Source organism: Schistocerca piceifrons, chromosome 7 (assembly GCF_021461385.2).
Source record: "Schistocerca piceifrons isolate TAMUIC-IGC-003096 chromosome 7, iqSchPice1.1, whole genome shotgun sequence".
In the NCBI taxonomy this organism is placed as follows: domain Eukaryota; kingdom Metazoa; phylum Arthropoda; class Insecta; order Orthoptera; family Acrididae; genus Schistocerca; species Schistocerca piceifrons.
Window position 1 is genome coordinate 198,740,425 of NC_060144.1, and position 24,430 is coordinate 198,764,854.

Sequence of the window (24,430 nt, forward strand, 5' to 3'; positions counted from 1 at the left end):
GCCTGGCTTTTTCACTGAGAACACAATCACTCAATCCTCCATATCTGTTCTGAATATATTTATGTGCGACTGTATTATTGGAATCATTTTAGTGGAGATTTTCTTTTCTTTTTCATCCCTTCATCTTCACAATCCTGTGAAAGACTGTGAGGGACTGGATGAGCCCTCAGGTAGACAATATAATCTATAGATGATTACAACAATGTGATGGTTTTAAGCAGATTACAACTTTACAAAAATGAATGTATTCACTTTGTGAGCTGAACAAAAAAGTCTTCCATTACAAATACTATGACTGTGGTAGTATACCATGCACATACAAGGGTGCAGTCAACAATGCAAAACTTATTTTTCTGGAAGCGGGTTGGTTTTATTCAGTATTCCAGCACACCATATTATTCCCCACTCTTTTGGCTACAAAACCTATTTTTATAGATAATCTACATTTAATGTGATGGCCTTATGCTACCTCACTGAGAGGGCCTGTACGCCTGCATGGTGTCACTCTACTGGTTGACAACGGAGCCAATGTCTTGCTGTATCAATAACCTCCCCATCATTCATGTACTGCTTGCCACAGAGCGTATCCTTCACAGAGACAAACAGATGGAAGTCGGAAGGTGTGAGATCCGGACTGTAGTGTGGATGAGGAAGAACAGACCAATGAAGTTTTTTAAGATGCTCCTGGGTGCACAGACTTGTGTGAGGCCCTGTGTTGTCATGGAGAAGGTAGAGTTTGTTTACATTTTTGTGGCAATGAACACACTGAAGCCATTCCTTCAATTTCACAGCTGTGTGCAGCCAACCAGCATGTGGGAGATCAGACTGGTTTGTGCAACTTTTTTTGTGACGATGACATGCACCTCGCCAAATGACTCGTCATGCTTTTGTCCGCTGCCACGTCTTCGTAGAAATTCTGCAAGTGCCTATGAATATCTGAAATGCTCTGGTTTTCCGCCAAATTAAACTCGATGACCTCTCTCTGCTTGGAATGCACCTCCCTTACAGACATCGTTTTGAATGCTACACATAGCGCTGCTACTGATTGTAACTTCATGAAACCCCAGGAACTGAAGCAAGAATATTCCATGTTGCCCCGGACAAATAGCACATTTTTCAACTGAAATTGGTCAAAAATAAAAATGGTTACATTACTTATTGATTACCCCTTATATATTAACAGTTTTTGATGATGTCCAATAATGTCAGTGTCTGGGAGGATGTGAGGGCTGTCCCTCCCAGACGACCAGCAGGATGGAACTGATACCCATCAATCCCAACACTGTTGAACTCTATATTCTGTCTCACATTAACAATTATGTTGGAAAAGTAAGCTATAAACAAATAATAGATAATATTTTAAAATTGTTTATAATTTAAAATTAAAAATGTGAATGATTGGTTCCACGCCACCATGCACATTCAAGCTCATTACCTCATAGTTAAATAAACTTAAGATGGTCTTCACATAAAATTTTACTTCCTGAAAGGAATATTACCTCCATAAAAGGACTAAAACTTTTGCCTTGTGCATATGGCTATCCAACCGGTACTTAAAGAAAAGAAAAGACATAACTGACTGTGGGAGTTAAAGGGAGGGGTGGGGGATCACTTGATGTCACTGAATTCTTATCACAAGCCTGGTTGGCTACTGCATATGCAGTCTTGTAAATGCAAATTCCAATGTGGTCTAGTACTAAACGGATTGACTGCTCTTTACCCTATTTCTGTAGGGAAAACCGAGTATTCTGGACAAAATTATTTGCTTGGTACTTCTCTGCATGATTTTCAGAGCACTGTGATTTGTATCAGATGAGGAAAGCCTTCATACGGGTACATCTCATCTGCTTGAGTGTCATCAGGACTGCATCCAACTCAACATCGATTCTGCTGGTAGGCAAATTCTTATGACATCATCTAAGAAAACAATTGAGCAGATAACAAAGTCATCTTGCTTGAAGTAAGAAGTGTAAACAATTTTGTCATTACAGTGTTTGTTTCAAATGCAAAGCATGAACAGAGATACATAAAATCTGTTGTTGTCAACTTTGTGTACACATATACAGTACTTTCAAATTTAGCCTGGATCACTTTATCAGCCAAGGTGACTGCTTGCTCCAACACTGTAGGAGAAAATCGATATCTGCTACAAGCTGCTTCACCTGGATCCCTAGAGGCTTTGTGGTTCAAGAATGGTTGCCATGCTGGAGGGTAATCAATGACAGTGGATGCTGAAGACTCTTTGGCTGACTTAACTTTAAAGGCATGTTGTATGGTCAGGAAATGTCACAGACAGGAAGTGGTGGTTCACTAACTTCAACACAGAGGCTAGGGATAGAACTTGTAGTATAAGCCCCTGCTGTCATTCTGACGACAGCACTGTGTACTGTATCCAGCATTTTTCCATATTAAGTTCAGTCTGAACAATAAACGGTACACTCATAGTTCAGATTGTACCAAAAATAAAATTGTTGTAGACTGGATCTGTTAGCACCACAGACTTTTCCACTAAGACAGTTCAAAATGCCTAAAGTTTTATATACTTTACTGTAGGATCTCACAAGTGTGGTGGTCATGTGAGCCTTTGATCACATATGAAAGCCAGGACGTGACTGACTGATTGTCTTCAAAACATAGTTCTCATTCATTAAAAATGTGAAAATACAATGTTCATTTAAAGACTTCTTTATTGCAAAACCCATTCCATTACTAATGGTCATCTTTCACTGATATTAATAAAAACTTTCTTCTCTACCCAAGTACAATATGTTCATAAACGCTAATTTATGATCACTGTCTTTAATATTCCTACTTTTCAAACTAGATACAGCTTTATTATTTATGCACAACCTACTTTCATATTCCCTTTACTTGTACATCCTCTTGCAACCCATAACACTTTCGACACAAATTCCTTTTTTTTACTTACTATGCAAAATAACAAACGAACGTCGAAAACAAGAATTCAGTTTTAATAAATCTGGATTCCCAGTGGTTTATTGATTCTTCAAGATTACAGTCAACAGTATGCAGCAAACAATGAGTGACTATTATCCCAAAAAAAAAACTACACTGAAGCCTTATCAAATTCGATTTAAAAAAAATAAAGGAAAAGAAATCACTAAGTCACCACAGCCATTTTATGCCTTAACCTTAATTAGTGATGTCACAGAGCTACACCTCTTCATTAGTTTACTGTGTCAATGTCGGTGACACCAACTTACTGAGTGACAAATGGTTCATCAACCAATCAGTCCATTGTTTCAGTCATGACTATCGTATCAAGTGAGCCGCATACGTACTTTAAGTCAATCATGAACAATGTCAAATCAACAAATTGTGTTGGCCTCGAATAGGAAAAGACCCATATGCAAAGTGGTAAAATGCTAGTCACAAGCACAGCCACTTATGTACTGGGATTTGTACCACCACAAATGGTTTAAGGGTTAATGTAAACAATATCACATGAGACGCCAAACCAGATTAGGTATCTTATACAGGAAAACTTGCCTTTAACAACAATTAATTATAGCAATCATCATTCACCTGAGCTTTCGTTCTGGGTTTTAGTGGATGTCAGTGTGGTTTAAGTTGCTAGGCATTACTACTCCTACTCCAGTATACCACTGGCAGGTGGATGATACTGACAATCCACAGGTTACACTGATGTAAGTGCTAGTAATAATGAATTTCAGTCATTGATCAAACTAGATACTTAAAATGGTCCCTTGGGGGGACACCATTCTATGGTATATTGACCAAAATTCTTACAGTGCAGAACTGTGGTCAGTTGGTTAGACATAACAGTTTCCACCACAAGTGTACAATTGTGAAGATGTTTGATATATTTTACAGTTCCAGCAATGCTTCCAAAAATTTTGTTGTTGTACATAGAGGCCAAGTTCTTGAAAGACCTCTCTTCTCTCTTCATAACAACAAAAACATTCTGACAATGTTACAGTCATCAAAGTTTGGTTTTTCTTAATGCCATTCCAGGGGAACGATTTTTGTTGAGTTCCCTTAGTTGTGTGGGTGTTGGTGACATTGTACCAACTACTGATAATATTTAGAGATTTGTTTTTGTATTTGTAAGGATCTGTATATATTCCCACAAATGGCTAGAGTCCACACAGTTCAGCCAGGAAGAACCCCACTTGCCTGCGCAAGCCTCATACAACAGAGAGGCAGTAGGTTTCCCAGTAAACCCTGCTTTGTCTCAACAGTCATCAATCACATAAGTGCGAGGTCTCCAGAGTTGTCCAGCCTCCAGTCACCTGGCCTCCAAGGCTCGGTAGACAGCTGCCTTCAGAGCTCCAAGGCCCCATCATCTCCAGGGTTCTGGTGGCCTGCAGTGGCTTGCACTCAATGGACTCCTCCAGTGCACCTGCTTTTCTCCAACTGACCTCCTCAGCTCAACAGGAGCCCCTATTCCTCATTCCTTATCTGAGACCCCCCTCTTCCTCTTCTGTGCTCCCATGCACATTCTAGCATTGAGATCTCAACAGACCATTTTTATCCAGTGCTTTGCCCTCTTCCTTTCCATCCTCGCACATACGCCATGGCAGTGAGCACTCAATGGACCACATCTCTGGTACTCTGCTCTCTTTCTGCTGTCCTTTTCTCTGCAAGGGATCATTTGGTGTCTTTACATTCAACTGATTCCGATGGTGCTCTGCCCTTTTCCCTTCTGCATTCCTCCCTGGCTGCTCTACACCATCAATCCTTTTACAACCTGCCATTAATTTTGTTTCTTTTACAGTCACACCATTCTCGCACTTACACTGCCATCGAACTCAGGTCATCTGCGTCATCTGTAAGGTGACACCCCTCAACCTCGGGTGCCAGTTCTGCAATCTGAGCAACCACCCTCAATAGCTCCCCAGACACAATCAGACATCTACTTCGCCCAGGGGAAGCACCACTCTAATGTGGACACCCATTGACACTACTCGTTTTACTCTTTTCAGCATGTGGTGGGCACAGCCATCTTGTTACCTGCACGAGGCAGGGGGATGCATGATCCTCAGCTACGAGGAAGATGGCTTCACCACTTCTCCACCAGGAACAGGGAATGTGATATTGCACCCACAGTCCAATCAGAAAGCAAATGCAGCACGTAAGTGTCTTGTGGGCAGCCCATCCTTAAGGTGTTGACCACTTCCTGCATAGTCTGCAAACCAGCTCGATGATATTGGCTCTGCGTATCAAGCCGGCAAAATAACAACAAATACAACATGGATTGTTATCTCCATGAACTCTGGACACTGCCACTGCAAGTGCTACTCTTGCCATCTGTTGGCATGCACTCAATGATAAGAAGTAGTGCTAGCTCATGTCTGTTTCCCTCCACAAGTCACGTGCCTGGAAATAGTATGCACTGTAACTTTCACCTCAGAAGTACCTATGTCAGTGCACGGCCTCCAAGACATCAGTAACCTTCCGGAGTTACACCGGCCAATTGTGCCGACTGCTCCTCAGCTTCTCATTTGGAGTAACTCCCAATCAATGCTGATGCTGCCAATCCTGGACAGACCTTTACATCCAAGTGGAGCCACAGATCCTGATGTGTTATGCCTCACTGTATCTGGCCTTCATTACATGCAGAGTTACTTCATATTCAATGCCTGTACAGTTACCTGACAATGTTATCTCTTCATGTAGCAGTACCCTGAATGAATGTATAATTATTGACAGCCCATTTGATTGCTGTTATTTCTGGCATGCACTAGACATGTTGGACACTGCAACATTGCTCAGTACTTGAGGACCACCTGATGTGTACTGTTGTAGCTCCTGTGATAGCAAAAGATTCTTTATCAATATATTGAAACATCTTATCAGAGTCTCATGCATGTGACATAGAAACCAAACTCCACATAATTGTAAATATTGTTTGTAGGTTTCATGGTAACTGTATGTTCAAGAGAACCAGTTGTCTTTTGGCCACGACTCTCATTCACTGCACGAGAAATATAACAACTTGTTTTTCTTTTATTATCTTCACGGACACTACTTACATGTCTATATACCTTATTTCTAGAAAAGAACGTATTAAAAGATGCAGAAATGATAAAAAGAGGGTCTTCATCTTGTCTCACCACATATTATTCTTGTACAGTATTAAATATTTTAAACTTCTTGTATAACATACAAAACCACGGAAATAAAGGGTAAACATGGGAGTTCATACTTACTCAAGCTTATCAATAGTGTTAAGAACACGTACAGCACTGGAATATGGCCCATAGCACATACAGCTTGGCCGTGGAAAACAGTCAGCTGCATGATATACCACAAGCCCATACTGTACATTTGTACTCTGTAAATGTACATAAAATATGCATTAATTTTATGGAAACCAAATCTACAAAAGAAATAATATGGTAAAAGTACTATATCAATTAGCACACTAAATCTCGTACTGAAATTATGACATACAAGCAATGTTTTAAACACAATCATGTCTTACAAAAAGCTCTCTCACATTAATTTTGCACCCTTAACTACATAAACATTGTTAATGAGTCTATATTGGCAGCTATCAAAATAACACATCTACTTGTTTCTCAGTTATTTCCCAGTCACTCATGATCTAATTGTCCCATTCATTTATTCTCAGATATAATGTTTATTAACTTCCATCATGGAGGACAGCCTTCAATGACTTAAGTGTGAGTCAGTTTGTACTTTACCAGAACACTACCAATTGCAGATATATCTGAAAAGCCAAAGCTGTTATTACAAATGTCACTGATAGAATTTTACATCCCTTACAATAAATGCTGTAATATATTAAAAACGGAATAGCTAATAAGATACTATTTTAATGTAGTTTTGAATATTCTATATTCTATATTCTATATTCATGCTAGATGCCTGCAGCCAATTCATTAAAGTCTTTTGCACCGAAGTACGAAACTTAATTCTAAATGCTAGAAGGGATGCAGAATCTACATGAAAATTATTTTCATTTGGTAATTTTAATGTGAGTTGTACAGTTCACACTAAATTCACTCTTATTATTAATTATAAACACAATTAGGGAGTAAGTATAACGGCCAATATGCATAATAATCTCTAGGTTCCTGCATATGTTTTTAACCTCTGTTTCTTTACCTGAAAAGACAATATCATATGACAGTACTGTGTGGATGTACATGAAATATGATTAGATTAGATTAGATTAGATTCAGTTTTCATTCCATAGACCCAAAAATGAGATGATTCTCGTGGGTGTGAAACATGTCAGAAAGTATAACATAGAACTTTTGAATATAATACCCATGTCTCTGATCATTTGCCATGAGATTGTCAAGATGTGTGAAGACATTACAGTACATTGCAACTGCTAATATTTACATAACTAATACACTGTCAGAATAAAATATAGTTATGCACTTTTAATAAATTTGTCACACACAAAATACCTAATCTTGACTGTTGCAATAAAGTGCTGTCAAAACTGAAATCTAACAGACATTTTTACTTAAACTGGTTTCCTGTATAGATGTTCATCTATAGAGTAGAAGAAATTGGCTACCAAAAAGTCTTTTAAACTCTGTTTAAACTATCCCTTATCTGAAACCGCATTTTTAGTGGCTGCTGGCGACTTATTGAAAATGTGTGTTCCTGAATAGTGGACAACTTTTTGGACCAAGCTGAGTAATTTTATGTCTTTATGTACATTGTTCTTATTTCTTATTCTAATAATCCTGTCTGAAACTGAATCTGAATGTCTAGAAATTGCACACATGAAATTTTACATAGTGAGTACCATTGATCTCTAATTCCGAAACATTTAAGAAATTTTAATTTGTTTGTAACCATAAAATATTAGCATTTGAACAGTTAAGAGATACATTGCTTGTTGTGAACCAACTGTAAAGCAGTTCCATTAACCTTCTGGCTGTGTCTGTTATGACTATATTTGGGATCTTACTCAGTACGCTTGTAGTCAGCAAAGATAATAATTTTTGTAGAGTTCTCTGACATAAAACAGATACACAGGCAAAGAACAAGTACTGAATCAAGTACTGATTAGCACAAGACTCCACATTTGATACTTTTACCTGTGATAACACTTAGTAATGAGACTTTTTGTTTCCTGTTAGTGAAATACAACTTGATCCTTGTAATACCTTAATATTTTTTTGGCAAGGCCACAGAAAATGCCAACAGATTTAATTCTACCACAATGGTTTCTCTGTGATCAAATCCTGCTTTCTCTATAGAGCATCATTCACAGGATCCAGTTTCAGTACTTGTTACATAGTTCCTGTAAGAAAGGTTGACCAGTGATCTGCTATAAGTGACATTCTCTTGGAACTTTGAATTTTTTGTGCATAGTGCATGGGCTTTGTCTTGTTGATGACATGACGATTTTACAGTACTGCTTGTAGTGTGCCTTTAATTCTTTTCTTGAGCTAATTGACTACATTAAATAAAGCTTTCTCTCTTCTTCACGCAAGACAATTTGATCCCAGAAGTTAGCCATCCTTTCTTTCTGTCTCCGCTGTAATTATCTCCAGCCTGTTGAAAAGGAAAGTTGGATTCATAGTGTTGTAACAATATTTTTTGGTAAGAATTAAAGTTCTCATCCATCATATGCCCTTAGTAAACTTCTCCCCCTTGTTTGTTCAATAAATTCTTCTAAATAGTGACACTGGGTCATCATCCCTGTTGCTATGAAACTGTGTTTAATTCTTTTCAACTAATCCAAACTGTTGGGGATGAACTATCTATCAAGAGAACCAGCCAACTGAAGCTTCAGCACTCGGGTCAATATACTGAAAGTAGTAGACCATACCATGAATCATGTGGCCATAGATAATCAGTGTTTAGAGATATTTTCTGGAATGCAAAGAGGTCTATTACGCACTCTTTCTAACTGGCTGGGAATTAAAATATGTGATCAAACACTTGAACCATACTGAGATGTAAATATGTGGATGAATATGGCAGAGTAGAAATTTCTTTGAGGAATTAAAAAAGCAAAGATAGAAGCTAGAATTTTGTCCATGCTGAAATGACTATGATGATTTGTTAAGTCATTCACAAGATGAACAGCCACTGTTCCTTTTCAACTGTGTCCCTAAAGTGTTAAATGAATGCCAGAATAATGGTATCATAGAACATAAAATGACCATTATTTGTCTGAAGCTCTGTCATGGCTGTTTTACTGGCTCTCCAGCTTACTAAGATCTACACACTTTGCCTCAATGTGAAGACTATTTTTGGGGAAGTGCTCTCTTCATATTATGAATTCTGCAGAATTTAGTGGGAAGATTAAATGATTTATACTGAACTGTTCTGATTTTCTAGTCAGCTTCAATGCCATATCATTTTTCATCACTGTTTCTTATCCAGATTCCTTACTTCTTACTAGCAACAATTTCAATAAAGATGATATTTTTGTTCAGATATGCAGTTTTTAAATATTTTTTTTTTTTTTAATTTAAACACACTGTATGAAGACAGGAAGTACAGCCAAGGATGGGATGTTGTTGTTGTTGTTGTGGTCTTCAGTCCTGAGACTGGTTTGATGCAGCTCTCCATGCTACTCTATCCTGTGCAAGCTTTTTCATCTCCCAGTACCTACTGCAACCTACATCCTTCTGAATCTGCTTAGTGTATTCATCTCTTGGTCTCCCCCTACGATTTTTACCCTCCACGCTGCCCTCCAATACTAAATTGGTGATCCCTTGATGTCTCAGAACATGTCCTACCAACCGATCCCTTCTTCTGGTCAAGTTGTGCCACAAACTTCTCTTCTCCCCAATCCTATTCAATACCTCCTCATTAGTTATGTGATCTACCCGTCTAATCTTCAGCATTCTTCTGTAGCACCACATTTCGAAAGCTTCTATTCTCTTCTTGTCCAAACTATTTATTGTCCATGTTTCACTTCCATACATGGCTACACTCCATACAAATACTTTCAGAAATGACTTCCTGACACTTAAATCAATACTGGATGTTAACAAATTTCTCTTCTTCAGAAACGCTTTCCTTGCCATTGCCAGCCTACATTTTATATCCTCTCTACTTCGACCATCATCAGTTATTTTGCTCCCCAAATAGCAAAACTCCTTTACTACTTTAAGTGCCTCATTTCCTAATCTAATTCCCTCAGCATCACCCGACTTAATTAGACTACATTCCATTATCCTTGTTTTGCTTTTGTTGATGTTCATCTTATATCCTCCTTTCAAGACACTGTCCATTCCATTCAACTGCTCTTCCAAGTCCTTTGCTGTCTCTGACAGAATTACAATGTCATCGGCGAACCTCAAAGTTTTTATTTCTTCTCCATGAATTTTAATACCTACTCCGAATTTTTCTTTTGTTTCCTTTACTGCTTGTTCAATATACAGATTGAACAACATCGGGGACAGGCTACAACCCTGTCTTACTCCCTTCCCAACCACTGCTTCCCTTTCATGTCCCTCGACTCTTATAACTGCCATCTGGTTTCTGTGGGATGATCTATCTATTTATGGAGGACTCAAAAGGTGCCAGAGCTGTAAAGGTATGTTGGTGACACCCTCATAGTGTGGTTCCAGGACAAGGATAAATTATGTCAACTTTTGAAGCATCTAAATTCTGTCCATGAAAATATTCACTTTACTATGGGATTCCAAAAGGAAGGTAGATATCCATTAGGACTTAAATCTTCAAACAAGTATTTGCAGTCACCCTCCTGACCAGAGGTGTAGGGAACACAGTGCACGCAAAAATGCAAAAATGGACAGGCTGTGGGATAAGCTAATATAACTAAAACAAATTTTTGAAGCAAATGATACCACAACAGATTTGCAATGTGCAATAGATACAAAATAGTAAGGTTGGATAAAAAGTAGTGGCAACACTGCCATAACATGAAGGATGTACATCCAATAGCACGTGCAGTGTCTGCTGCTGATAGTAGAAAGTCAGTAGAAGTAGTAGCATATACTGTCTGAAATTGCAGGAGGCCAGTTCAAACCCCCTGACAGTATGTTTCGGAAAAACGAGCAACATCTACATCTACATCTACATCTACATTTATACTCCGCAAGTCACCCAACGGTGTGTGGCAGAGGGCACTTTACGTGCCACTGTCATTACCTCCCTCTTCTGTTCCAGTTGCATATGGTTCGCGGGAAGAACGACTGCCGGAAAGCCTCTGTGCATGCTTGAATCTCTCTAATTTTACATTCGTGATCTCCTCAGGAGGTATAAGTAGGGGGAAGCAATATATTCGATACCTCATCCAGAAACGCACCCTCTCGAAGCCTGAACAGCAAGCTACACCGCGATGCAGAGCACATGTCTTGCAGAGTCTGCCACTTGAGTTTGCTAAACATCTCTGTAATGCTATCACGCTTACCAAATAACCCTGTGACGAAACGCGCCGCTCTTCTTTGGATCTTCTCTGTCTCCTCCATCAACCCGATCTGGTATAGATCCCACACTGATGAGCAATACTCAAGTATAGGTCGAACAAGTGTTTTGTAAGCCACCTCCTTTGTTGATGGACTACATTTTCTAAGGACTCTCCCAATGAATCTCAACCTGGTACCCGCCTTACCAACAATTAATTTTATATGATCATTCCCCATCAAATAGTTCCGCACACATACTCCCAGATATTTTACAGGAGTAACTGCTACCAGTGTTTGTTCCACTATTATATAATCATACAATAAAGGATCCTTCTTTCTAAGTATTCGCAATACATTACATTTGTCTATGTCAAGGGTCAGCTGCCGCTCCCTGCACCAAGTGCCTATCTGCTGCAGATCTTCCTGCATTTCGCTACAATTTTCTAATGCTGAAACTTCTCTGTATACTACAGCATCATCCGCGAAAAGCCACATGGAACTTCCGACACTATCTACTAGGTCATTTATATATGTTGTGAAAAGTAATGGTCCCATAACACTCCCCTGTGGCACGCCAGAGAACAACATGCTGTGTTCTGTTTGCTAAAAACTCTTCAATCCAGCCACACAGCTGGTCTGATATTCCGTAGGCTCTTACTTTCTTTATCAGGCGACAGTGCGGAACTGTATCGAACGCCTTCCGGAAGTCAAGGAAAATAGCATCTACCTGGGAGCCTGTATCTAATATTTTCTGGGTCTCATGAACAAATAAAGCGAGTTGGGTCTCACACGATCGCTGTTTCCAGAATCCATGTCGATTCCTACAGAGTAGATTCTGGGTTTCCAGAAATGACATGATACACGAGCAAAAAACATGTTCTAAAATTCTACAACAGATCGACGTCAGAGATACAGGTCTATAGTTCTGCGCATCTGGTCAACGACCCTTCTTGAAGACCGGGACTGCCTGTGCTCTTTTCCAATCATTTGGAACCTTCCGTTCCTCTAGAGACTTGCGGTACACGGCTGTTAGAAGGGGGCAAGTTCTTTCGTGTACTCTGCGTAGAATTGAATTGGTATCCCATCAGGTCCAGTGGACTTTCCTCTGTTGAGTGATTCCAGTTGCTTTTCTATTCCTTGGACACTTATTTCGATGTCAGTCATTTTTTCGAGGATTTAGAGAAGGAACTGCAGTGCGGTCTTCCTCTGTGAAACAGCTTTGGAAAAAGGTGTTTAGTATTTCAGCTTTACGCGTGTCATCCTCTGTTTCAATGCCATCATCATCCCGGAGTGTCTGGATATGCTGTTTCGAGCCACTTACTGATTTAATGTAAGACCAGAACTTCCTAGGATTTTCTGTCAAGTCGGTACATAGAATTGTACTTTCGAATTCACTGAACGCTTCACGCGTAGCCCTCCTTATGCTAACTTTGAGATCGTTTAGCTTCTGTTTGCCTGAGACGTTATGGCTGCGTTTAAACTTGCAGTGAAGCTCTCTTTGCTTTCGCAGTAGTTTCCTAACTTTGTTGTTGAACCACGGTGGGTTTTTCCCGTCCCTCACAGTTTTACTCAGCACGTACCTGTCTAAAATGCATTTTACGATTGCCTTGAACTTTTTCCATAAACACTCAACATTGTCAGTGTCGAAACAGAAATTTTCATTTTGATCTTTTAGGTAGTCTGAAATGTGCCTTCTGTTACTCTTGCTAAACAGATAAACCTTCCTCCCTTTTTTTATATTCCTATTTACTTCCATATTCAGGGATGCTGCAATGGCCTTATGATCACTGATTCCCTATTCTGCGCTTGTTGTTGTTGTTGTTGTTGTTGTTGCCTTCAGTCCTGAAACTGGTTTGATGCAGCTCTCCATGCTAATCTATCCTGTGCAAGCTTCTTCATCTCCCAGTACTTACTGCAACCTACATCCTTCTGAATCTGCTTAGTGTATTCATCTCTCGGTCTCTCTCTATGATTTTTACCCTCCATGCTGCCCTCCAATACTAAATGTGTGATCCCTTGATGCCTCAGAACATGTCCTACCAACCGGTCCCTTCTTCTTGTTCTGCGCTTACAGAGTCAAAAAGTTGGGGTCTGTTTGTTATCAGTAGGTCCAAGATGTTATCTAATATGCATGGATCAAGACTCAAACAGCATGTGGTTGGAGCACACAACCATGTTTTCAGAAAATTGTGTGATGTGTGTAGTAATGCAGCACTGCCATATTGTATGACGGTAATATAGGTGAAAGCGTTTCAGGATGGCAGGGTTGTTATTCAAGATTTGCCCCATTCAGGATGTCCCACCATAGACAACATGACAATTGAGCTCCTTGTCTCCCTGCTGTATGTAGATCGCCGACAGACTGCATCCCATTGTCCTTCATGACAATGTACAATGCTACACGGCAATCCTTGAGCAGGAACATCTGCATATATGGGAGTGGGAGATAATGGAGCATTCACCTGATATGAGGCCATGTGGTTACGACCTTCCGCTGAAATGGAAGAAACTCTTTGTGGCATGTGGTACAACACAAGAGATGACATAATCCACACCACAGGGTGGTCCTTGGAAGACAACAACAGAGATAAGACACGTTGATGATGTACGACCCCTTCCATCTGTGCAAGAGAAGGTGATCGAGATGCAGGGTCATTATACTGAAGGCATGTAATACGGTGAACATCCGTCCATGAAATCAGGTATGAATTATGATGGTGTTACTGCCAGTTTTATCTAACCCATGTAAAGAGAAAGATTTAAATCCATGATTTTCCTGCCATACATATGCAGTTTTCCTAAAAATTGGATCAGGCTTAATTCATAGTGATCTCTCACCTCCCACTGAAAATGGCACACCTTACTGATTCCTCAGGGGTAATTTGATGCTCTGGGAGGTGAGGCGTCTACAACATCCCACGCAAGGGTGGACTGTTGTACATCGGGCAAATGATGTGAGCAATGAACATAAGTACACCCAACTGCTAAAGCATGATATATCAACTGTAGCAGACTATTCCAGTAGCAGCTGACATTCTGTTGTCAATACCGGTAACATTCTGAAACGTATTTCATCCTTTCACAACTCATTTGAGAAAGAAGCAGTGACAAGTCATTTATGAATGCCTGGATAGATCTTGGAATCCATCCCTCACTTTGATAAGCTCTCAGTGACACCAAGACAGTGTTAATTCTATTGAAGTCTCTACATATCAACTTGGTTTGAATGCCCAAGCACAAATTATGTTCCTCAGCCATTAGGAAGGACTGTAGAATAAACTACTTTGCCATCCACAAATACACCAATGGAAAAACATCACAACAACCAAAAATAATTAATGCTGAGTAATGAAATTTCAGGAACACATTTGTCTAGGTAATGTAGTTAAATGATTAACATTGCAAGATCACTGTTTATTGTTAAGTGCAAGATAAGACAATGCAAACATTAAATGCTGGTACATTAATAACTGGTGTAACCACCAGAATGTTGAATGCATGCAGGCAAACATGCATGCATTGTGTTGTACAAGTGTCAGATGTCAGTTTATGGGATGGGGTTCCACATCTGTTGCACTTGGTTGGTCAATACAAGAACGGTTAAGGCTGTTTGTGGAAGATGCTGGAGTTGTCGTCTGATGATGCCCCATATACGTTTGACTGGAAACAGAACTGTTGATTGAGCAGCCAAAGGCAACATGTTCACACTTTTAGAGCATGTTGGGTTACAACAGCAGTATGTGGGCAAGCAATATCCTATTGGAAAATGACCACTGAAATGCTGTTCATGAATGGCAACACAACAGGTCAAATCACCAGAGACATACAATTTTGCAGTCAGGGTGTGTGGGATAACCACAAGAGTGCTCATGCTGTCATACAAAATCACATCCCGGATCATAACTCCAGGTATAGGTCCACTGTGTCTAACACGCAGACTGGTTGGTTGCAGGCCCTCAACTGGCCTCCTCCTAACAAACTCACGGCCATCACTGGCACTGAGGCAGAACCAGCTTTCATCAGAAAACACAACAGACGTCCACCCTGCCAAAAGGACCTCACACTTGACTCCACTGGTGTCACAAGTGGCGGTGGTTTGGGATAAGGGGAATGCATGTTACAGGGCATCAGGTGCAGAGCTGTCTTGGAAGTAACCAATGTGTAACAGTTTGTTGTGTCACTGTCATGCCAACTGCTGCTCTTATTACTGCTGCAGATGCAGCACCAGAGCCACACATTGAAAATGATGGTCTTCCCTCTCAGTAGTGTCACGTGGCAGTATGGAGCACTGTCTTCTTGTGACTGTACATTCTTGTGACTACCACTGCCAGTAATCATGTACAGTAGCTACATTCCTGCCAAGTCTTTCTGCAATGTTGTAGAAGGAACTTTCAGCTTCTCATAGCCCTGTTACATGACCTCATTCAAACTCAGTGAGATGCTGATAATGGCATCTTTGTCGTTGTTGTGACTCGCCGATCATTCAAAGTGCCGCCCCGCAATTACACGCGTCCTCTACATGCGGCGCTGTCTGCCAGCCATGCAGCAGCCGCGCCACTTAAGTGGCCAGCCAGGCAGCGGCCGCTAGACTTGGACTCTGTGTTCATTCGAATGTTACCTTGTTCACATGTCTTGCTTTGTCAACTTACTCAATGACATATGTGTTGTGTTGTTTTGAAATATATGTGACAACTTGACGTTACAACAATTGGCGACGAGGTAGTGGATTTTTCCTTTTCATCGTTGACCCATAGGTTTCCATGGCTACTGTCAAGCAACTATTGCAAGGTCTCATTGAACAACAAACGCTTCTAACATCGGCGATTCGTGATTTCGTCGCGGCATCAAATGCGGGGCGTTTCTCGTCATCGTCTATACCTCCTTTTCCTCCTTATGACAAGACGGCAGAAGACTGGTCTGATTACGAAAAAGTCTTCAATAGCACTTCTTGGCATTTCATGTCACGGACGAACAAACATGTAAGTATCTGTTCCTTTCATGGATTTCACCGCAAATGTATCGGTTGTTGTTGAAATTGGCTCCTTTGAAAGACCCTGCGTCTTTGTCCTTTGCTGAAATCTGCTCACTTCTGTCTGTCTATTCTCAAAAGCAAATGCATGTGGTAGCCTCTCGTGTTGCCTTTTATCGTTGTCAAAAACAACCAAATCAATCTTATCGTGCTTGGGCTGCTGAATTTCACGGCCTCAGTCGAAAGTGTCAATTTGTTACTGACGTTCACAAAGAATCCTATGCCGATTCCATGGTACGGGATGCTATTATCCGGTCGGCGCCCGACAAAGAAGTTCGGCAACGTGCCCTTCAGTTGGCCAATCTGACTCTAGATGAAGTCCTATCCATCGCGCAGTCTTTAGAAATTTCTCGTGCTGCTGGGGCGCAAATAGAGGCGTGGGGTGACGTCGGGGAAATACAACCTCTGTGCACTGTTGACGACACGTGCGGTGTGTCTCTGCCAGCCGATGTGGCCACAGTACGCTCCCAAATGCAGCTCGGCCTAACCATAAACAACCCTGTAAGAAACTGCAGCAAAACCCCCAGCAACTTCCTTCGTGTCCGCAGTGTTTTACGAAACATTCACCGGAGGACTGTCCCCAACGTTGGGCTGTGTGTCACAATTGCAAAAAGAAGGGTCATGTGTCTGCCATTTGGAACATGATGTTCATGACTGTGACACTGATTCTGCTTCTGTGCTGTCTGGCAATTGTACTTCTTACCTTTCAGGGAAGTTATTCCTCACTGTCCAAATCCTTGGTCGGGATGTTCGCATGCAGGTGGATACCGGTTCTGCTGCCACTATCATCAATTCTCAGATGTATCTTCAGTTGGGTTCTCCATTCCTATCACCTGTCAATCGGCAATTATGGATGTACAATAAACAGAAGATTTCTCTCTTGGGACAATTTAATGCTGAGGTATCTTGCAAATCCGTCGTTTGCACTGTTCCCATATTTGTGGTCGACCAGAGTAACGCAGAGAATATTTTTGGTTTTGATGCCTTTCGCATTTTTGGGTTCTCCACAGATGACTCTGTCAGTATCGTCTCTGATGCTGTTCCTTATGCTCAATTGGATTCCTTGTCGACGACATTTTCGTCCCTTTTTTCTCCTGGGTTAGGCCGTGCAAACGACTTTGAAGCTCATATCACACTCAAACCCACTGCTCAGCCTAAGTTTTTTCAGGCTCGGCCCATTCCTGTGGCCCTTCGTGATCGGGTCAAACGGGAGCTGGATCGTCTCCCTACTTCAGGGGTCTTGCTTCCTGTCACTTCCAGTGAGTAGTCCTCTCCTGTCGTCGTCGTTGCAAAGCCCAATGGTGATATTCATCTCTGTGGCGATTTTAAAGCCACTGTAAATGCGCAATGCCTCATCGACACTTACCCTATGCCCCGACCTGAAGAATTGTTCACTAAACTTGCGGGAGGCCAGTATTTTTCTAAAATTGATCTGTCAAAAGCTTATCATCAACTTCCTCTCGACGCTGCTTCCTGGCAGTTTCTGGTCCTTAGCACACCTTTCGGCCTCTATCAATACCAACGATTGCCATTCGGGGTTGCCAGCGCCCTGCTCTTTTTCAGCGATTCTTGGAACAATTATTGCTCCCTGTCCCTGGGTGTATAAATTACATGGACTACATTGTTGTCACTGGCTCCACCACTGAAGAACATCCTCAGAACCTCTGCACACTTTTTCATGTCTTACAGACTGCCGGTCTTAAGTGTAATCTTCAGAAATCACAATTTTTTCAGGCATCTATCAAGTAGTTGGGGCTTCAACTCTCTCGGGATGGTATTCGTCCGCTTCAGCAAACTGCCACTGTGATTGATGTCCTTCCTCACCCTACATCTGTTAAGGAACTGCAGGCCTTCTTGGGGAAAATAGCGTACTATCACAAGTTTTTACCGTCTGCTGCTCCGGTGGCTCAGCCATTGCATCGCCTGTTGCATAAAAACGTGCCTTTTCACTGGTCTGCGTCATGCGATGCGGCTTTCCAAAAATTGAAAACTATGCTGAAACAGGCCCCGTGCCTGGCTACTTAACGACCTGGCCAACATCTTGTTCTTGCCACAGACGCCTCTCAATGTGGGGTCAATGCAGCCCTTGCGCACCATTTTTCGGACGGCTCTGAACAGCCCATTGCTTATGCCTCCAAAACGCTCATGGATGCCCAACAAAATTATTCTCAAATTGAAAAAGAAGCTTTGGCCATTATTTATGCTCTTCATAATTTGGTGTTTTTCTCTATGTATCCTAATTTCATCTTGTTACGGATCACAAACCACTCGTTTCCTTGTTTCATCCATCATCGTCACTTCCCGACAAGGCTGCACACCGCCTCCAGCGTTGGGCTCTTTACTTGTCTCGTTTCAATTATGAGATTCATTTCCGGCCGACGGCTCAACATGCGAATGCTGATGTGCTGTCTCACCTTCCCATGGGTCCTGATGTGGCATTCGATAGGGACGAACTTTTGTGTTTCCATCTGGATGTTGCCGAGAAGCGGGTTGTGGACGGATTCCCCATCACCGGGGACCGGCTGGCGGCTGCTACGGGTTCTGATCCTACCCTCTCCTAGGTTTTACGCTGTATTCAGAAGGGTTGGCCAGATCGTCCATCCGCTAAGACTTCTGACCCGTTGCAGAACTACTACGCTTTGCGCTACCGCCTCACGGCTAGGGATGGTCTTATCCTCCTTTCCACCGACAATGCTTCGCCGCGTGTTGAGGTACCTGCGTCTTTGCATGCTTTGGTCTTGCGCCTCCTTCACCAAAGGCACTGGGGTGTCTCTCGCAAAAAATCTCTGGCGTGCCGTCATGTGTACTGGCCTGGCATCGACTCTGAAATAGCACACATGGTCGCTGCCTGTGGCCCTTGTGCGTCACAGACCGCCGCCCCGAAGTCATCTTTGTCACCATGGCCTTCGCCTGAGACGCCCTGCATTCATGCTGACTTCGCGGGACCTTTTTTAGGTACTTATTGGCTCCTCGTAATTGACGCCTACTCTAACTTTCCTTTCATTGTCCGTTGCACGCCGCCTATCACCGCGGCAACCACAAGTGCTCTTGCCTGCATTTTTTCTTTGGAAGGCCTTCCCTCTACTCTTGTTACTGATAATGGTCCGCAATTTGCTTCTTCCGAATTTGCGGATTTTTGTGCTTGTCACAGCATTAGGCATGTCACGGGCCCTCCGTTCCATCCACAATCAAATGGTGAGGCTGAACGACTGGTCCGCACATTTAAGGCTCAGATGCGGAAACTTCTGACTTCTTCTGCTGCTGCTGATGCGCTTCTCCAGTTTCTGGCTTCTTACCGTTTCACCCACGTGGGCGACCACAGCCTGGCTGAGCTCTTACATGGCTGACAGCCCCGCACGCTCCTTCACCTTCTGCGGCCTTCCACCTCACGGCCGCGGGTCCCTTCACTTGGCCGGTTCACCGCCAACGACCTCGTCTGGGTAGAGGGATATGGCAGGCGGCCAAAATGGAGTCCGGGCCGCATCTTAAGACACCGTGGCCGATGCCTGTATGAAATGCAGACAGACACGGGTGTTGCAGTCCGTCATTCGGACCAGCTTCGGCCTAGTGTGCCGGTAACGCCTGTTCCGAATGCCGCTACACCACCTTCAGCTTTACCTGATGCTCGGGACCTTGGCATCTCTCATTACTCACAATGCAGCCCTCTCACCATCATCTCGGTGCCAGTACAAGAACAGACGCCACCAGGAGATGTGCCCATGCAGGAACCGGATGACCATCATCTGTCGGAGCCAATCTACTCGCCTCCTTCTCCTACGGATGCCGACACATCACCCATGTCTTCTGTTATATCAACTGGACTTGCCACAACGGGCAGATTGGTGCACAGGGCCCCAGTAGATTCGACCCCTACGTCTCCTGTCATCTCGACCCGTTATCATCTAGGACACTTCCGTCCGTACGGGAAGCCTCCTCCTCGAGACTTTACGGCCAGTCAAACAACGTCTATGGACGTTAGCAATCTCCAGGCCACCTCCATCATGACCAGTGCAAACATTTCAAAGGGCGGAAAAGTGTTGTGACTCGCCGATCATTCAAAGTGACGCCGCGCAATTACGTGCGTCCTCTACATGTGGCGCTGTCTGCCAGCCATGCAGCAGCTGTGCCACCTAAGCGGCCAGCCAGGCAGTGGCCGCTAGACTTGGACTCAGTGTTCATTCGAATGTTACCTTGTTCACATGTCTTGCATTGTCAACTTGCTCAGTGACATATGTGTTGTGTCGTTTTGAAATATATGTGTTCAACGTGACGTTATAACAGTCGTGTTACAGGCAATCATGACTAACATTAACTCACCTCGTCCAATCTCAAACGTAACTAATGCTCATGACTGTTACAGCACGTATTTAAAGAAAATCTGATTTGCATCCTCATAGTGGCACTACTAGCGCCTCTCTTATGCGAATGGCATGAAATCTGAAGAGACATGATCTTTCAGATGTAGAAACATGCCTACAAACTTTTGATTATTTTACAGAACTCCTTATTTGTGTTGAATTTTTTTTCTGTCAGCATATATATAAGATTTGAATACTTTTGACAACATGTACCACACCAAGGAACAATGATGTACAAAATTACAATACTAGAAGAAAAAATGACATCTGTTACACCATATTAATTTTGTCTTTAGCACAAAAAGGGGTGCATAATGCTGCAACCAAAATTTCTGATCACTTACCCAGTGATATAACATGTCTGATAGGCACCAAAGTAAAATTTGAGAATAAACTGAAAAAGTTTCTCTAAAACAATTCTTCCTATTCCGCAGAAGAATTTCTATTACTGTAATGTGTAAAAGATGGTGGGTAGGAATTACCAATGCACAACTGTATGTCTTTATTTAAGGGAGAAAAGAAATAAATCACTTGTAAACCATCAGCATGTAGACATAATTACAAAATAATTTGTGATCTGAATATAAAATGACTCATTCTACATCATTAGGATTTGATGTACAAATTATCTCTGGAACATGCAACACACAAACTAACTAGCATCAGTCAGATAGCTCAAAATTAACTAAGCAGGAAGTTATATAGCCACACTACAATCAAAGAATTTTTATGTTATTGCTACTCACATGAAACTTAATCGATTAATAATAGATATGCCTCAGTATCTTTAAGAGTTAATAATACTACTCTGTAATGCTATAAGCATGATGTTTGTTTCTATAGTAAAGGAAATGAGGGAGCAGCACACTGGACAATGTCTGATGTATTGTTCTTGCAATTAGACAGAGTCACACTGTACAACATGGGAAACTCCTTCAGATGATCAGTAAGAACTCAGTAAGAGTATGGGCAGGAGTATCATCAGAGATTGCTACTGTGTCAGATCTATCAAGAGCTGCTTCGTCCACAGCAATGACAGCATACAAAATTTATTACAATATGATATGTATGTAAAATAATGGGGAATAAACAGCACCAGTGGTCAATGCCACGACACAGTTAACAGGATTATTGTCAATAGATTAAGAACTATTTGGACATAAATAATGTCAAAACTCTTACTGTATTCACAGACTGATAAGGCATGTATAAACTGAACATCTCACACTGTGTGACATTTTCAGCAACTCTAACCATCACCCAGAAAAATATATAAATGATGGTACAAACATTCAATGTTGGCATCAATGACTAGAAGAGAGTAATAATATCTAATACGGCATCTTGCAATTTGTCTACAACTACAGTTTGGATTTATGAAATGTTCACATGCAACGAAGAACGCGGAAGACTGCCTACTATATACGGCTCTGTTATTGACTGGAACACAGTTTCTTGACATTTTGTTGCTTCTATTACGAAACAAAAAGAGTTAATTATGTGCAAGGAATGTTTAGATTATTTAATTGATGGTTGCATCCTATAGCACAAATAATCTCTCTGTCATGGATGCAGTCTTCCATGAAGAAAATGCCTAAACTCAGATCGGATTCCACTCAACAACCCAATCCAACGTAGAAAATAACGGGTACTTTATGTGATGTCAATGCAGGGACTATAGTGCATATTTCCTGCTGCATCAATATTGACTCATCTAACTTCTGTATGGTATAGTACTAAGTGCATTGTATCATGATTTTTCCAGGTCAAATTGTAGCTGCATGACAGTTGAAGGCTGTCCAGTACTGAACTAATTATATTTGTTGAGTTCTTCTATTATTTTGCTAATCAGCTGTACACCTCTTTAAGCAATGTATGAGAAATCTGGCAGTCACAACACAAACAGTAGGACAGCTGAACATATTACAGATTTACGAATGGGGTTCCCCATGGAGCATTATAAAATTCAGTCCTCCTCCTCTTGTGAAAACAACAGACTCAACAATGTGTAGACTGATCATAAAGAGCTACAGCTGACCAATATGGCAATGCATTGAGCCATATTTAATTTCACAACTTTACACAAACATAATATCAGTAACAATAGAGGGGGAGATATCTCCATGTAGCTAGTACTGTCACTAGAAACAGCTAAACAGAAAAATTATAAGTACATTATATTACTTAGTTACAGGTAAACAGCTACTGTACTTCCCATGAGAGATCCTCAGCTGAACAGAAAATTATATGTACATTGCTTACAGATATTTAACTAATGTTGCACACATGGGAGACCCAGATGCGACATCTGTGGCCACCAGAGACATAAGTCATTATGATGTAAACATAATCTACATCATTACATTTCAACCACCGCCAATGACCTGCACTGTGGAGATCACACACAGAAGATGTTTGTCTCGTGGGGATAATGCAAAGCACACACGTAAAAACTAGAGAAGAAAGTAAATAGGGCCTAACATGAGTTATCAGATCAGCGTCCTTTCCTTGATCATCAGTCATTCAATTGGTATTCTTATTACGTCAGGAAAGTTACTCATTCTTCCTTTCACACTGAGTGAATCAATGAAGCTGGCAAATTAATGTAAGGTGTGTGATAAAGTGGTTGCCTACCAGAATAGTTTATTAAACCAATTTTACAATGTACTATCACCATGATAGGTATAAAAACTATTTCTGTGTTTAAAATGTGGCATAATGTAGTAAAATCTTAAGTCTTCAACGATACGCACCATCTTCATCATCAGAAGATAACTGAAAATGACTGCTGCTGGCATTGATGCGTGCCTCTTACGTAATGGTGGTCTGACTTACTATAGATTCAGTGATGTTATCTGTGCACGATATCCGTGCACGAGTGCCAGGGACCAATGACCTCAGTAGTTTGGTCCCATTGGACTGTACCTACCACAACTGACATGTAGATCAGAATTAAAGAGAGGAATGAATCCCAGTAAGGTAAAGGGTAAGATAGTGCCTTTGTTTATTAAAACAACCCCTACACTCTTTTGTCAGTCCATGTTTTGCTGTCACTAACTGTTCACAGATTCCTAACATGAAATGCCATATCTGACCACTGCAGAGCTGAGAAATGGTGCAGGTTGCCTTCTCTACAGAGTTTTCACAGCATTCATTGGTGACATTATATACAACAGGCACTTTCAAAGTGTGTGTTCAGAAAAACAAAAATTAAAATTTTGATGTTTAAGGAAAATGATAGTACTAGTAATGGTCTCCACACTAGCTTCACTGTCGATTCCTCCATTTGTGCCTGCAAGTCTGACCCCCACATAAGACAATCCAGAGTGTCACTATGATCTGCGTAATGTTCTCTCATGATAACAAAGATGGTGCAAATGTTTCTACATCTACACCTGTAGTCTGCAAGCCACCTTATGGTGTGTAGTGTACTTCCAGTATCACTGTCTTTATCCCCTTCCCCTGTTAAGTTTGTGAATGATAGTTGAGAAGTTGATGGTTGATAAAGCTCTGATGAATACTAATTACTCTGGTTTTATGAACATGGTCTTTTCCTAGGACATATGTGGAGAAAAGTGAAATGTTGGCTAACTCACATGTAGGATCTGCCACTGGAGTTCGTTGAGCATTATTATTGTTGTTGTTGTTGTTGTTGTTGTTGTGGTCTTCAGTCCTGAGAC

The 24,430-nt window shown here is 41.4% G+C and overlaps 1 protein-coding gene across 4 annotated transcripts in view; it reads right to left on the bottom strand.

The window, feature by feature from the left end:
- Nucleotides 1-24,430, bottom strand: part of LOC124805108 (mediator of RNA polymerase II transcription subunit 25) — a 164,707-nt gene that overhangs the window by 129,838 nt on the left and 10,439 nt on the right. For all 4 annotated transcript variants that reach the window (XM_047265557.1, XM_047265558.1, XM_047265559.1 and 1 more), the window contains exon 4: nt 6,195-6,319. In XM_047265557.1, coding sequence (XP_047121513.1) covers nt 6,195-6,319 — 125 coding nt within the window. The remainder of the gene's footprint in view (nt 1-6,194; nt 6,320-24,430) is intronic.